The 17,451-nt window shown below is 35.4% G+C and overlaps 2 protein-coding genes across 9 annotated transcripts in view; both read right to left on the minus strand.

Moving 5' to 3' along the window:
• Window positions 1-808: 808 nt before the first annotated feature.
• LOC114523446 (monocarboxylate transporter 9-like) lies at window positions 809-9,007 on the minus strand. Of its 4 annotated transcripts, XM_028544368.1 has the most exons (6): window positions 8,794-9,007; window positions 3,319-3,484; window positions 2,855-2,889; window positions 2,297-2,477; window positions 1,472-1,847; window positions 809-1,164 (listed from the first exon to the last, which is right to left on the minus strand). In XM_028544368.1, exons 2-6 carry the CDS (start codon window positions 3,340-3,342, stop codon window positions 959-961), a joined length of 822 nt encoding a protein of 273 aa, XP_028400169.1. In that variant the 5' UTR covers window positions 3,343-3,484; window positions 8,794-9,007; the 3' UTR covers window positions 809-958. The 4 variants fall into 4 exon arrangements, with proteins under 4 accessions (XP_028400169.1, XP_028400165.1, XP_028400167.1 ...); XM_028544364.1 differs by having other exon boundaries at window positions 2,297-2,889; XM_028544366.1 differs by lacking the exon at window positions 8,794-9,007 and adding an exon at window positions 7,945-8,071 and having other exon boundaries at window positions 2,297-2,889.
• A 1,092-nt stretch (window positions 9,008-10,099) lies between these two features.
• Window positions 10,100-17,451, minus strand: part of LOC114523512 (kinase D-interacting substrate of 220 kDa B-like) — a 36,716-nt gene continuing 29,364 nt past the window's right edge. For 4 of the 5 annotated variants that reach the window (XM_028544463.1, XM_028544464.1, XM_028544462.1 and 1 more), the window contains 3 exons: window positions 15,086-15,141; window positions 13,594-13,783; window positions 10,100-12,915 (listed from right to left, as the gene is read on the minus strand). In XM_028544463.1, coding sequence (XP_028400264.1) covers window positions 11,451-12,915; window positions 13,594-13,783; window positions 15,086-15,141 — 1,711 coding nt within the window. In that variant the 3' untranslated portion in view covers window positions 10,100-11,450. The remainder of the gene's footprint in view (window positions 12,916-13,593; window positions 13,784-15,085; window positions 15,142-17,451) is intronic. The other variant, XM_028544466.1, reaches the window with a different exon arrangement.

Below are 17,451 nucleotides of genomic sequence, written 5' to 3' on the forward strand. Positions count from 1 at the left end.
TATCTGTCAAAAAATTGACAATCCAATTTATTACATATGTGTTAATGGTTGTTTCTTGTAACTTTTTGCTAATAACACCATGAGAAACAGAATCAAAGGCTTTCTTTTGGTCAAATGAAATAACTCTGACATGGTTGACGTCGTTATCCAGCCAGTTTAGCCATTTATGGTGGCACATTATTAGAGCATCAGTTTCACTTGTTCGTTCTTTATATGCGAATTGGTCACATTTTATTATTTGCTTTAATTCTGATGAGATCTCTTTCTTAAGAACTATTCTTTCGAATAGTCTCATTATTACATTTGTGAGGGATATAGGCCTTAATTGAGGTTAACTACTGGGTTGAGGTTGGCGGTTTTCCATAAGAGGGGAACACATTGTTGCTCTAATGACATGTTGAATATCTTTGTTATAACTGGGGCTAAGTATTTTGCAAAGTCTTTCCATAGCCAATTAATATGGTAGGCCATCTGGCCCTGCCGATGTTTTCTTTTGTTTTTGCAAAAACCTTTCTACCGTGAATATATCAACATATGGTACTCTAGTAGAATTTGGTATAGGGGCGATTTCCGGAGATGTGTAGTTGTCATCTATATTCATCGCTCTGAAATAGCTATTTATGACATCTGGATCTATATCTATACATTTGCCCCCCATTATTGCGCTCCCTTTTTCGACTGATGTTTTCGATACCAATGCCCCCTCTAGTGTTACTTATAATCTCTATGGCTACACTAGCCAAACTCGCAATTATCACGCAAAATCCCGCGCGAGTTGATGCATATCTTAGCGGTCACGTGGTCGATATATATATTTTTATATATATATAAATATTTTCATATATTTGTATATTGTCATACATAATTTGTCGGTATATCGTTGATGATATAATTTGTCAATATCAGTATCTTGATTCGACAACCCCCCCTATCGTGTCACCCTAACTTGTCTACCGAATTAAAGAACAGTCTCCCTTTCAAACACAACTAAGCTGCATTTTAATTCGCTTGTTCCGACTAAGCTTTTAGTCATTTTCCGAAGCAGTTGTGAGTTGGTTGGTTTCAACAAAGCCCCAGCAAGAATAAAAATTCCTGCGGTAACTGCGGCTGCTCCGACTGCATAAAGGACATGAGAAAAATTGCCATTCAGGTCATAGAAAAACCCTGAAAATAGATAAAAAAAATTGCTCATCAGTCCAGAACAGTACATGTTTTATATGTTTTTTTTCTAGTGTACTTTTTAGACGGCGTATACGGATTTAAGAACGCGTTGATTCATATGAGAACCACAGACACAATATACACCGCAAATTAGCCGGCTACGCGCAGATAATATATGCCAAGTATATGGGTAATATACCATTCTAATTGGGTATATATAAAGGCCCGTTTCGATATAAAGTATTTGCATCGGGTACGCTTGACGCCCGACAGTGAATTTTTCAATAGTATATATAAACAAAATTCCTACCTATGGCAGGGGGCCCTATTAAATACCCAAATGCTTGGGAAAAAAGTATCAACGTGAACACTATATCCGAGTGCCGTGGATCTGAGATTTCCATAGCAACGAATGATAACATCACCCAATACATGCCATCCAGTATCCCAATTCCGCCCATATAAACTGCCAATATCACCAGAGATTGCGTGGATGAAAAACACGCACTGGATATTCCAAAAAGGACAACTACAGCTGATAGCAAAACACTCATTTTGTTCAATTTCATAACGTAATCCGCAACACATCCAAAAGTCGACCGAGAAACTATAGATAGCAAACTAAAGGTGACTAACAGCCATTTTGATTTCGATATTGGATATCCTAGCGATCTTGCGTATTGAATCTGAAAGAAAGATTTAATAGATCACCGGATTAACTCAGCCGTATACTGGTATTTATTCAAACTCAGTCAGTCCGTGCATGGAAAGATTTATTAAATTTATAATTGACCCATATATTACTTGATTCATGCAAATGTCAATACAAAGATTTTTTCCAACAATTTTCAAGTCATTTTGACAAAATGAAATTTGTAAGAATTTGAGTTATTAAATCGGCTGAAAAATTGTGTTTGTACCTAATAGTAGATATTGTGGTTGCATGCATGGCAAGTATATTTGACCAAAATTTTATAAATTGTCGATCGTCGTCGTGTTGATGTCGGCTGTGCTTTATATCTGTATATAATAATCATGCACTGTATATACCGCTTCGAATGCATTAACCATCTCCTATTAATAATACTGATATAATTTTTAACTGTAAACATGCAAAATCGACGAGCACACCTACCACGAACATGTTCGGAATGTACTCAACAACGGAAAACAAGGCATTTCCAGAAAGTATCAACAAAATTCGTCTATCTTTCAGCAGTGACAGAGTTACATGCAAACAATCCACTATTTTAACATTATTTTCTTGTTTTCTACGCAGCATACCACCGTCTGCACAGTCGAGGTCTGAAGGCGGCCTGTATGAAATAGCCAGAAGAAGAAACATCAAACCCAAACTGGAGAAGCAAGCCATCATTGTTTTCCATCCTGCTATGTCGAAAATGATTGGAATCAAATAACTAAATAGCATTGGCCCACATCGTTGTCCTGCGTAGCGTACTCCTGTTGCGCGACCAAGGTAAATTCTAAAATACTCTCGTAAACTTACGACAGTGACACACTCGTAGAATCCACACGCAATCCCGAATGGTATGGAGTAAGTCAAGAAAACGTATTCCAGACTTGGCACGTATGAGGTTGACAAAAAAGAAAGAGCTGCAAGAGCTGCAGAAACAAACATAACGGGTCGTAATCCGAAATAACGAAAAAGATAAACGCCAACAAGTGAACTTACTCCTTGGCTACACAGCAAAACAGAACCGGCCCAGCCTATATATAAGTATAAAAATATACAAACAAGTGTAAACATTAAATTTTAGCTGCGTTTCGATTTGCGGATAAAGCATGTTTCTGATTGATGCAGGGACATACGGCTTTGTTTGCAAATACCTCATAATTAAGGAAGTCGCTGACTTTTTATGAGGGTATATATTTGACAAAAACTCAGGAGTCAGGACATGATTTTGATATACATGTATATCATGCAAGTGATAATTAAAAGCGTCGATCTGTTAGTGCGCACATATTTAAACTTGATTTTTCACTTGGGAAAACCCATCTTGGTTGAACCTATACCTATATTATAAGGACTGTAACTGCATGTCTATAAGCAACTCATTTTTAACTTTGTGTTTACGTTGTCCAATTACTAAAACAGCGCTGTGAAAAAAATTAACTTTAAAAGTAATTTGAAATTACCTGCTTTCGAATTAGTTCCGCCATATTCTTTCAAAAATATGTCGATGAATATGCCAAACGAATAAAATACACCACTGATCGGTAACGCAGTAAAGAAGACAATTGCGAGGTAAATCCACGATCTCAGCCGATCTTTTTCAGTGTATGACATCGATCAATTCTTTAGCTAAAACAAAAATACAGTGAAGTATAGCTTAGGGGGATGTGATTATCTGGGATTGTTATTTTAACGGTATATATATCTTTTGTGTTTTGTCCTGACTTATGAAGATCACTTATATGAGTAGAAGTATAGCTTATATTGGGGGATGTGATTATCTGGGATTGTTATTTTAACGGTATTTATCTTTTGTGTTTTGTCCTGACTTATGAAGATCACTTATATGAGGCGCATTGGAAACCTATAGCTAATAGATTTCTCACGCTCAACTTCGAGACTGCATTCACTCGACTGTAGATTGAGCAACCAGTAAAACAACCAGTAAAATCGAGGTAAAATTCGTTCCATGTTACGTTTTAATGCAAATTAGAACAAAGTCGTCAAAGAGGGATTCAAATTAAGAATTAAGGTCCGTTGCATCAACGCAAATGAAAATTTTCAGTGGAGGAATTGAGCGTCCATTAAATATTGTATACAAGGAACCGAATTCTTTAAGAACATGAAAAAACTGACGCTTTAGGACGATGAGGCTTGGCGCCGGGCGATAAAATTGGAGAGCTCCATGCATGTAGAAAGTCGTTTCCTATATGTCTGTTCTAAACTGGTTTTTGTATTATTATTTACTATATCATGCCCCAACACCGCCTCATATGGCCCGACTCTGAACTCATTTTAGCCCGACTGAAATGTGTTCTGAGGAGGGCCAAAAACACATTTATGCACAGAAACATATCAACTGTATTACTATTCTATTAATTTTAAAGGGCAATTTTTGTATAAAAAATAATGCAATGGGTAAACACTTCAGTCATTCTTCTGATTGGCTTAGATCAGCGGGCTAAAATATATTTCAGCCCGGCAAATTTATCATTTTAGCCCGCAAAATACACCACAATGCCTGCCAAAGTTAATATAATATACAATACATTTTGATATTAATAATACATTGGCAAAATCATCCGTATTTCAATTTCAGCATTGTTTAAAAACATCAAAGTTTTATATAATGTTTTTACTACATATCTATAGGCTAAAAATTTGTTTGTGATCTGCCCAATGCCAAGACTAAAGTACAGAGGCAGCTGCCCGAACTTCCCTATATATATGGCTTTGCTTGCCTTCTGCATGTATATATTATACCCTTTGCTCGATATAGAAAGATCATACATTCATCGTTTAAATTCTAATTTTTATCATATTAACTTTGGCGGGCATTTTTTTAGCCCGCTGATCTATAAGCCAATCAGAAGAATGACTGAAGTGTTTACCCATTGCATAATTTTTTATACAAAAATTGCCCTTTAAAGTTAATAGTAATCCAGTTGATGTTCTTGGGCATAAATGTGTTTTGTGCCCTCCTCAGAACACATTAATTGAGTCGGGCCAAAAACACATTTATGCCCACGAACATCAACTCTATTGTTATATATAGTGCATACATACATGCATGCATGCATTGCATGGACTGGAGTCCTCGTAAAATATTGCAAAATTTACATATAATATTCGATTGTCTTAACGCATTTGCCGTTAAAACCCCACGATCACAGAAGCAAAAAAACATTTAAAACAAAAAAATTATTAAGGACAATCCAGTCGTCTAAACTTGTTTTTATATTTGACAGTACAACTCTGCCCCTGGTCTGTTATGACGTTGAAATTGACGATGGAAAAAAATGCTCCAGTCTCGAAATATATAATGTAATTTCGAGACTGGAGCAATTTTTTCCATCGTCGATTTCAACGCGTCATAACAGACAGAGGCATGAGTTGTCTGTCAAATAAAGACACTACATAGCTATACATAGGATCAGTATATCAAGATGCATATAAAATTCGACGAGAAAAAAGGTCGACTGCACAATTAACGTGAAATTGCTGCGGTTACTAGAAACATATAACGACATTTCAATATTTCTTGTTCAGACGTTGATAACCGAAACGAAGGAGTTGTCATCATATTTTCAAATGGACTTTCGCTTAGCTAGCAACCTGCGTACTATACAGCCTATACAAAAATTAATATAACCTTACCTATATATATACGAGTATATCGTTAAATATATATTCTATCGACAATTCCTTCATCGATGAATTTAGACAAGAATGTACCACAAATATCGATTCTCATCAACAGTTCTTATTATATTATCCTTTTCATTTCAAGTGGACCGATTGTCGCGCTGTTGATACTCTCAAACATTAACGCATGCTGATGAAAAAGTTTCGACAATGCATGCCAGCCATACCTCCGTTTCTTCCGTCACGACATCAAATTTAGAAATTTATCCCCACGCAGGCCAATTTGAGACAAATAAAATTTTTTATACCGGTCAGTATAAAAAATTATGCAAAACTGTCTGACGGCTCCACGGGAATATTGTCTTGTTTAATGAACCGCATGTCGTGCTTTTAGAATCCGTAATTATGTAGCCAAATAAGGCTGATGGTTGTTTTGCCTGCATGTATAACTGAGGAATTTGGCATGCAGCTATATAATAAATGAACTTTAAGTTAATATGTAGTGACTTACCATGCCGTGATATATTATCTTATAGAACAATATGTTTCAAAATTTAACCGAAAAAGATCGCCTGGAGAGGAATACATGGGGCACCGTATCTGATGCCTTTAACCAGTATAACCATCGAAAAGAAAATCAAGCGAAAAAAAATTCGTCTAAAAAAAAAATTCAGCCACTCGGACTAGCTTTGGACTAGATTCCGCTGGTCGATTGCATGTATACAGTATACTATTATTCTTGAAGATCGTTATCTACATTGATACAAAGACCATCTTTTGGCCCTTTCTCCTGCTGTTAAGTAAAGGCTGCCCCTTCATGTGGATGTAATTCTAGGCAAATCATAATGACCCGATTTCTAAATGTGATGAGATAGGTATATATATATATATATATATATATATATATATATATATATATATATATATAATATATATATATATATATATATATTAGTTTGGTCACACAGGTCATGATTCAATACATGTTGCTTTGGGTATGCTATATATACGCGTTAACGCACGGACATGGGCGATTTATGCTGCGGTTTAAGGTGCTATTTTAGTTCTTCATTGATAGATATGCTCGAGTGAATAGGATAGAGGGATGATAAGATATGCATGGGCACTTCACTTGTACACAGATCATTCACTCGTTTGATCATTCACTTGCATATGACTAGATTTGCATGGGATTTCAATCATATTACACAACATATGCAATTCTAATTAGAGTATCTATCTATCTATCTATCTGCAGCCAACGTTTTTGCAAATGGGTGTATAAATATATATATATATATATATATATATATATATATATATATATATATATATATATATATATATATATATATATATATATATATACGAAAACCATATTATTGTATACGAAAACCATATTATTATATACGAAAACCATATTATTGTTTGACTTATATATATTATAATATATATATATATATATATATATATATATATATTATATAATATATATATAAAATATATATATAAATATATATATATATATATATATATAATATATATATATATATATATTATATACGAAAACCATATTATTGTATACGAAAACCATATTATTATATACGAAAACCATATTATTGTTTGACTATATATATATATATATATATATATATATATATATATATATAAATATATATATATATATATATATATATATATATATATATATATATATATATATATATGTATATATATGTAAAAATATATATATATATGTATATATATATATAGTCAAACAATAATATGGTTTTCGTATATCGAAGAGTGCTCAATACTGTAAAGTAGAGGTATAATATAATTGCAGTAAAGACAGAAAACTAAGGTTGTATAATATATATGTATACATGAATTTTTGTGCCCTTGTGTTCAAACTTCAGATCAGGCATTTGCCGAAAAATCTATGTATCGATTGACTTCTGAAGCAAACTATATATAGACCGGCGAAATATGTAACCTTGGATGTCGGAGTCTAATTTGCGAAGGTCATGCAGTATACCTCTTGACGTAGTAATGGCTAATGCTTATATATTATTATACATTCCGTATCAGTAATATACATCATTTGCTGATCTTATCTGGCGCTGAAGGAGTCCCCCTTACAAGCATAAGTTCAAAGTGAACCCTATAACCCCGGCCTGTCGTTCTTATCCAGTTATCCTTTCTTAATCTTCTCTCGTCAACATTTTTTTAACTTCATTTAAAGTTTCAATAAATAAATAGAATTGCACCCATTTTTTTTTAAAACTGCTTACGCTTAATTTGCTTACGCATGCTTAATTTAAATTTTACTGCTATAATGCAATATCTTGTTAGTAACTGCTGACGATGAAATATGAATTGGTTGTTTCAAAGTATATAGCTACAGATTTATTTAATTGTGTATAATGTGAAATTATGCAGACCTTTTTTCAGAGTAACTCTTCCAATCTGGATCCAATTCACCTCTGATGGATGTTGTTTTATAGTCTGTTGACTTGCATTGTATATATGGACATCAATTCAACAAAATCCAGTACAGTGCTGCTTTATCATTAAACTATATATGTCGGAAGGGACTGAATTGGATTTGACAAAATCTGATCGTGCCGTGCATTACACATCCGCCAGATGTTTTGATGACCTTTCCAAAGGTGCAGAGTACGTATATTGAAAAGATTTGGACTTGTTTTAACTTATTCGGTATATATATAGCTAGTATTTTAATTGAAAGCAGAACAGAAATGCACAAATGTGGACCATGCATGCAGTGATAAGTTGGCATTGGATTGCAACGACACTATAGATTAGTGTTTTTCAAAATGTAATGGAATATAGTCTATAAATTCTGCGGTGTTTAGAGTCTAGGTAATTGTCGAGAGTAAAATGTCGAATGACCGCGCTCTTCACGACGGTCCGGAAATTGATATGAATTAGATGACCATCCATCTTGTCATCGATATGCCGTGAAAATTGAGGGAATTCGGCATAAGAGACTCTTCCATGCAGTTTCAAATAGCTAGGAAAATTATTTCTCTTGTCATGTAGTCAGCATGCATGTCAAGTCAGGTTTTAAGGAAAAACAATGCAATATTTTGCCTGTGTTCCTGTACTTTGTCTTTGGCGGATCCATTTAAATGTATGCGCATGATCATTCGTGATCCGTTAAGTAAATATATTTAGCTACTAAAGTGTATCACTTCTTCCCGAAGATTTGCCATTTAACAAGTTTAACCCTGAAATTTCGAATATGCTATATATATTTTGCTATATACCTTAGTGAAACTCTTCAACTTCTTGTGTCATATCGCGTTTTTTATATGCTGTAACTTGCGACTGCATGTGAGATGAACATATTTGGCTTCATATACGTTTCAACTTGATTTAGCCTCGTCTCGTCTGCTTCTCATCAACATTTGAACTTAGAGTTTCTCACTAACGAAACCCTAATCGAATGTTCAGTTCCACCGATCGATCAGTGACCTTGATCCAGTTGGCCAACGTTACGTGTATGCATGTGCAAAACGACAACAGCAACGGCATGCAAGGATGATTGCCTGTGTTAATTATGGAATGTTCCTTTTAAAGTTAATTATCGTCTCTGAGAGTTTTTATTTCTCTTAAACTGACTTTAACAAGTAAATATTCAGCAATTTCGTCTAAAACGCATCAAATAACAACGGTGCTCCGTGAGGATAAATCGTGAAAAAGCGTTGCTTATTTTCTTTTAAATCGCCTGCGTTTTCGTTTAAATATAAATTGATATTATATCTTATTTCTAGTATATAATTTCTCGCACCAGGGAGTTTTTTAATTGAAGATGCTTATTCAAATTCCAACGGAAATTGCTGGACTTAAAAGGAGGAACTCTTTGGGGGGTCCTCCAATATTTCAATCCACACAGTCATTTCGCTCCTCACAGTAACGCATCTCTCGTGGCTGCTAGATGCACTGTCGCGTTTTTAGCACGTACGTATATATTCATAGTGGCGTAGCCAGCCTGACGATTTTTTCCCGCTATGTAAATTTCGAGTTATTATATTTATTCACTTCCTTAGAAATTTATTGTTTTCACAGTCAATGAACACCAAAATGTTAGCATAGCGGGGCAAATCGTCAGGCTGGCTACGCTACCGGCTGCATGCGTATATACATGCATACACGCACGTGAGTTTAAACGCTTTAAAATTTTTATTATTTAACATCTAAGGCTATATGTGCACACGAGCGTCGTTTTCAAGCGTTTTTAAAATTGTTTTTGTCTATTTTATTGTTTACACGCCCTCTCCACACGATCCAAGGTAAAATATGCCTTACAAATATGTTAAATTAGTTTCAAGTCTATTGTAAATTGACGGTGTTTGAAACCGTTTTCGTATGAAAATGAATGTGAAAACGCTCGAAAACGTTACCGTGTGCACATGGCCTAAATCAACAAATGCATACTAAAATACGCGGAAAACTAAGTTATTTCGATTTATTCACTTAGTTTTTTTAAAAATAGCTTATTGCGCGTATCGAAATAAGCCGCCTTTACAAAGACGGGTTTTCTTATTTTTGTTTAAATGCATGTAAATTAGCATTAGATCGCCTGGCTTTTATGAATAAATGAATGAATGAATGCCCAAAATATACGGAAAAATTAATGTACTGCGCTATATTCTGAAATGCATGCATGTATTCTTCAAGACAAAACGCGTGCGTGTATTGTACTTGATGTATATACACTCAACAGCATGCAATAACATCACAAAGACACATTTCAATCTTCTAATATTTATATAGTATATACTTAATGTTTGTGCAATGATTTCTACACTTCATATAAACTGCACTTGCAGTTCATTATTGATTCTTATAATTACTATTAACCTGCGTCGCAAGAATTTTTCACAGGCAAATACCAGCAGGAAAAAAGGGGCTGCATGACTTCGTCAGGTCGAGTAGTAATTCCTGGGTATAAATATTGTTATTATAGTGTCGTCTATTCATGGTAAGCCTGTTATAAGATTAAGGCGCCGGAGCCCCTCGACGCACGATCGGAACGCACGCGAGTCGGCTCTTGTTTGTCTATATATAGCAGCCACATACCAAGGAATTGTCGTTAAGTCTATAGTAGTTTAGATATACGTCAAAATGACCTTTGGTTATAGTAGTAAAGAAAAATCGGAATTTCACCAATTAGAACAGCAACGCAAACGATAGCAATTATCAAACTTGTATGCACACACATTGCAGTCGCACTCCCAGCTTACAACGTCAAATGCCATATTTAGGGTAAATATTTATGGCAGCATTTTAAAAGGTGCCAACGCTACCTGGATGGCTTAAAATTTGGTGCGGCGGAACTCTTCTAAATGCGAAAACAACATCATGTCTAAACCCTATTAAATTCATAAATGAATAATAATAATAATAATAACTAAAACTTATATAGCGCAAATTAACATATAAATATGATCAAATGCGCTTAAATGAAATGTGTTGTTTCGGGGTGTCTTCGTCGCATTGCCATTCCAATTAGATGCTTAACTTCATATAATATCCTGAGCTTTAGTGTCCCACCAAACCTTGTTCAGTTGCGCAGTATAAACGTTGTCATACAAACTAAACTTTATCTGCATTTATAGGCAGAAATTTTCAATTAAATTATAATTAGCTATTTAGATTCAGTTTTTTCCCTCTGAATTTCTATACACTTGGGTTTTTAACTATAAATTTATGATTTATATAATCTAGAAAGGGATGCCTCCAAAGATTTTCATGCCACATGCGAGTTCAGCATGGTGAGAATAGCAAGTCACGCTGTCATGCACGTACTCACGCACGTCACGCACGTACGTACTCGAGCCATGCTTCAATCGTTCCTAAAAACATTTCCATAACCCAAATGTTGGGCAGTAAACTCGGCCGGTCCAAATTTTCAGGTGTGTTACACAGCTGTTTGGCTGAACATATTGCATTCTGGATGATTGGTGGTGATCGAAGTGTCCATTTTTCGCCCAAGAGATAGTTTAGAATCATGCAGTGGGACCCACACAGAGCGTTTCGGCTCAGGAGACTCGTTATCAATAACAGTAATATCTTCGAGTTTACTTTGTTCAATTTTATCCGAAATTCCATTTTGAGCTAGCTCGGAAATCCCGTTTGATGCAACCGATGCATTTGCATTTAAGGAACGAGAAACACCACTCTCCCTGCCCTCGTTTTCGACGTACGGGGAGTTATCCACTGATTCGTAACCTTTGTCACTATTGTTCGTCGCCTCCTCCAATGAGTCGTTTTTATTCGATACCATTTCGCCTAAACTGTCGTGTTCAGAAAACCGGTGTGATAAAATTGGAACGCGAGGCGGCAATGGCTCCGAATGGAAGACAATCAGTGCACCCTCCACCGTATTTGCATCGTTAAAATTGACGGATGTGTCATTCGAATTACTCGCCTCGCTTGGAGTATCAATGCAATTGGAATATACGGCTTTTCCATCTGACTCAAAGACACATTCCGAATTTGTATCATTTCCGTTTCTCATTTCTTCACAGTTCATTTGCATTTCACTCCTTGTTAGAGCATAATCTTTGTTCGCTTCGGGAAAACTATTTTCTTTTACCGTTTTGTCATAACAGTTTTCAAGAGAATCGTTGGGAACAGATATGTCTCCATTCGAAGGACTTAAATCGTGTACGTGCTTATCGTTGGGATTGCCTTTGTCTGAAGAGTGGCGAAGACCGAACATACTACGAAAAGAACGTGGACTTTTTGGGCTTCGCGGACTCCTGGGTTTACGCGCGCACGGCGAATTTGGAATACTTGGAGGTCGCGAAAAAGCTGCGGGCATTTCCCGAGAAGCGATGACGGACACAATTTGATTATTTCCTTTTGTTGTCGGAGACAATGTAAAAAGAATCGGCGTTACTCGCTGGGATTCAAGTTCGTCATCGTTTTCAGAAAGGTTTAGTGTAGTTGGTACTTTTGCACCAGGGAAATCACTTAGATTCACTCGCGCGCGTTCTTCTTGATCGAAGGAGTTTACATTTGCATCTTTGCTGGATTGGCTGGCCTGATCAATCTCAGGCTGCCTCGAGAGAAGAGGGCGGGTTTCCCGTGATGTCTTCTCAACTGAAACGGATTCTGGCTGTTCGGTAGAAGAGGTGGATTCAAAAGACGACGGATTATTTCTAACTAATGGACTGGTCTCAGAACATCCATCCCCGTCATCATTATCATCACTCGAGTCAGTAAAGCTAGCAGGAGGTGTAATGGCGTAAATTTCTCGCATCTGGGTCGAACTAATTACTTTAACTTGTTCATCATCTTCGTTTGACGGATCGTCCGCGTTTTCACTAGTGCCTGCCTCAGTTTTCTCCTCCGATACGTTGGTACTACCATCTTGTTCACTAAGATCACACAATTTTTAAGAAAAATGAAATATTTAGGCTCCTAAAAATCCTAGATATTTTATAATGAAAGCAATTATGCCGACTATACTCTCAAAATCGAGCTTCTCATTCTGCATGTGTTTTGATTTTATATAATTTGTTCTTTTAAGCAAAACATAACATTGTGGGTAGCTATTGCAGCGAAGGATGCATGCCTGTTTGTTTATAGTCCCGTATCATGTATGTAATTTATATTATATGTCATTTATATTAAATTGAAACTGAGGTGCATGCATGCTTGCATGCTCGAGGGCATAAAATGATACGATTTAGTCTCGTTAATGGAAGTATTTATAGTATAGGTATAAAAAATTTTGAAAGGTATAAACCTCACCGGGCGGTAATCATTGTTTGATAACACATCACATGCATGCATGCAACAGATGGCAGGCTACAATAAACTAATGGCTGCTTTTAGTATTTTGAGCCGGTGAGGTCAAAGCGTGCTGTAATATTCATGCAACACGTTTCCAGTTGGGGATCAAGCATCGAGTCATTTGAAAGTCATATGGGAGGAGGTTAACACTCTTTCCTTAATTTGCAAGGATACTACATTTCATGGAGAGTAAAACAAAAATAATAAAAGCAGTGATTTACATTAATATATTAAATTTACTGATGTTACTATATATTTACCAGTCAGGAATGCTGGGCACGCTCGATCCAGGATCTAGAACAATCTTCGGTATAGAGGAAACATTAACAGCACCTCGGCTCCCCGCTGACTTTTTGTTACCAGATTGCGACCCAGAACCTCTCTCGTCCTCGCCAGACTTTTGTTCGGGTGATTTGACACAAGACAAATTACCCATTTCTACGTACGTATCTAAAACGAAAACCGCTGAAGTTCTATTTATTCATATTATAGTTATCCCTTAAAAAATCTTTGTACACGCATAGTCTGCATGTTTTTTAGTGGGCCGTGTGCGACATGCATGTGCGCATGAAAAAGGTATATAATTAGGATTCCGATTATCTCGCATGCATTGAGATAGATCCTCTTCCTTCCATAGCAATTAACGAAAGATAAACTTTGAAACAATCCGTGATAAGCTCACACCACAATATCAGCTATTTGTTACACTTGCATGCATCATGTCAACAAAAATAGGCTATGCCTATATACTTATAGAGTTGTTGATACGAGATTTAATGCGAATTCTCGACATTTATTTTGGCCCAAAGCCCATTTTCACTTTATATAACAGGAAACGTTCGGCACTTCATCTGCTCCTATATATATTTTTTATTTTGTGAAAAGCTTGTGGTTAACAGGAAAAAATAGCGGATCCTCGAGAGATGTCAACAACGGTGCCTTGCATGTGATTTTAAAAAATCACACAAAGAATTGAGATCGACATTACACAGCGTGCAAGCAGTCCACTATAACTATACTGAAGTCTACTATCCCTATAACTGATATGAATTCGAGACGTGCAAAAGGATTTCGGAGTTTTTCATGGAAAGAATTGTTTTCCTCCTGAATGAAATCTGTAATCTTTCCTTGAAATTAATATTTGTCGCCCACACTGCGCCATGCATAAAAACATTATTGTTTATATTGGTATAAATATGGCAATATCGAGACATTGTCTATATATATGTATTCTATATGTGTTGAATATGGTTGTGGATTAATTATCAATAATGCAAGAGATTTGTTTTTTTCTTCAAAATCTGACTATTATAAATATATAGCCGTGTTGTAACATAGCTCGGAGACATTTTCAGTTCAAGACGAAACACGACAAACTCATAATCTCAATGCGATTAAAATCTATATTGTTATAGATCTTTTTTCTCAAATATTGGGCAAATACGAGATTGCTTTAATCTCTTCCCGCATTTCCACTCTTGAACTAAGATACGGACTTGAAGGTGCATGGTTGTTCGAAAGGCGTTTAACGTAAACGGTGGATAGGTTCAAAATGTAAAGCAAAATGATCGATTTATTGAGCAACTGAGCTGAAATATTTCGATGTAAATAGTTTAATTTTCAACGAAAGAACATATTTAATGCATAATTTATGTTGTTTTACCTATAGCTTTTACATTAAAGCCCTAATTTATGTTATTTTATCTGGCTCGAAACTATATAGATATATACAAAGGACAAATATATGCGTACCTCCAGAAGCATTCCTTCCTCTATCGATTTTCCCACTTTGCCATGGAGAGCAAGAACTGAAATTCAGAGAAAACAACATCAAACAACTTGTAAACATATCGTGTTATGATTACTAATCGTTTAGTACAATCGCCTAGTTACAAGTTGGACGGTTGCTGTCGCGCAAATAGACTTTTCAAGTAACACGTGCAAAACTTCATGGAAACGAGACTGTATGAAAGGCTAATCGAAATTAACAACCGCAACAAGACGTACATCAGATGAGTAGCTATAAACACACCAGTCAATTCTCCAAAATATAGTATTCTTGAAACGAAAAACACTGAGCCCACAAAAGCATTAGATTGAATAATACAACGATTGAATACAGAAAATATTTAATTATAGCTAAAAGGGCGAATGCTTGTAGTAAGTGCCACACTGGCGTAGCCATGCAGCCTGATGTTTAGTCTTAGCTGCTATATATATGCAAATTTTAACCTTTTGAAAGGTTGCGGAAAATTTGAAAACAACATTCAAAAAACCACAAACTGAAATTGTTGTTCTCTTACTTATAAAAGAGAACTTTCGATAAAAGTTACTACAAAATGAATTAATGAATATTAGGTGGCCGAAAACCGCGACTTGCATGCCGATTATTGGTGTTGCTGTTTTTTTTTTCTGCACTATTCTTTCTTCTTTAAAGGTGCAGTGATGTAATATATAGTTTTACTGTAACTAAATTTTTATATATAGACGCGCGGTATAGACGACACAACAACTGAAAGAATCACCGTATTGGCCGCGGGCTATATAAGTTTATAGTCCTTGCACGCGTGTGTTATTCATCCATTGTTCTGAACCTATATTAGAACGGTGATAAAAAACTAAGACTCTTCAGATTCTCTTCAAGTACAATATTAACCGCACGCTAAAACTTTGCCGCGCATGCACCGAAAAAGATTCATATCTATGTAAAGCCGATCGCGATAAAGCGTTTTAACAAATAACGAAGCATTACCATATTATCAGTCCATGCGATGCATGTGTCAGAGTTTTATATATCGAATGATCAACATAACATGCATTAAGAGAAAACTTGCATTCGTATATAATATTAATATCGAAAATTATATTATACATTTCACGAAGAAACATAAACGAAACATTTCGCGCGTTTAGAAGAAAAAGAGTAAAAAAATTTTTCACAGTCGTTTTTTGATTAGGTTTGTGAAGATAAGACGTTGCAGTCAAATGTAGCTACAAATCCGGCGAAATAATGCAAAAGGGTAGAATGGAAATATTTATACATATAGGATAAAAACTTAACTTGCTTCGGGCAACATGCAATAGGTGAGGATTATCGCATAATTAGAATTCAAACGAATCGTTTCACAAAGGAGAGAAACATGTTTAAGTAGGCGACGACGTACAACATCTATAAACCTATAGTAATGTATATATGGCTAATATATATACATATAGCCGGTTAATTTTAATAAATAGGTATTATAGCTCGTTGAAATTGAAACCATACGTGAACAATCATCTCTGTTCCTTGTAGCTAGTCCTAGCTTGCAGGCGCTGTTTTCACCACTTGTTTTCTTTACTCGGGCAGTTTCAATATATATATATATATAAAATATATATATATATATATATATATATATATATATATATATATATATATATATATATATACATTAGCATTCGATCTTTTGTCTAAATATATACATGCATTTGCATGCCGTAACGAGTTCTTATACAAGCTCCCAATCACATGGGCTTAGGCCTTAGCATTATATTTGCAGAAGAAAATTAACGCAAAATCGGCATAATTATAGTGATGATGAGTAGTACATGCCACGCTATATAATTTAACACCGGGGTATAGTTGGCACAAAATCTGTTTTTTACAATAGATACATCAGGAGAAAAATTTTTAATGATATTTATTATCTGCATAACGAGCAAACTACTGTCAGTACTGATATATTTTTTCCCGCGACAAAGAAGAAGGTAAAACGTATTTACTGGGTTATGTTGTGTTATCCGGCTTCTGTTTTCAAAGAGATATGCTCTATTCACTCTTTAAAAATCAACATCAAGGATTAATTTCTCCTTAGGATATTTGCGCGGTTATCTGCCCGAATTCAGCGCGCCATGTTTTCTTCTTGTATCTTGTTAAAAACAGTTCACACGCACCGAACACACGATATATACCTTGCATAAAAAATAGGAGAATAAATCGTACAACTCCTTTCTCATTCCGATGAGAAGAAATCCAATTTATGCCTGTAACCGGTGATCGACAAGAACGTCTTTAGACAATCCTGACATATATTTTCGCCCCACGCTAAAAATGCCGAACCTCAATAAAATATAAG

This window comes from Dendronephthya gigantea, unplaced genomic scaffold, assembly GCF_004324835.1.
Source record: "Dendronephthya gigantea isolate DGI-Jeju-01 unplaced genomic scaffold, DenGig_1.0 000027F, whole genome shotgun sequence".
Lineage (NCBI taxonomy): Eukaryota > Metazoa > Cnidaria > Anthozoa > Malacalcyonacea > Nephtheidae > Dendronephthya > Dendronephthya gigantea.

What these genes read in the sequence shown, in the direction of transcription:
- LOC114523446 (XM_028544364.1), bottom strand. Translation starts at nt 3,469, where the DNA reads ATGTCATACACTGAAAAAGATCGGCTGAGATCGTGGATTTACCTCGCA. An exon ending in ACATTCCGAACATGTTCGTG is followed by an intron (nt 1,848 to 2,296) that starts GTAGGTGTGCTC and finishes TCTTTCTTTCAG; the next exon opens with ATTCAATACGCAAGATCGCT. An exon ending in AATAGGGCCCCCTGCCATAG is followed by an intron (nt 1,165 to 1,471) that starts GTAGGAATTTTG and finishes ATCTATTTTCAG; the next exon opens with GGTTTTTCTATGACCTGAAT.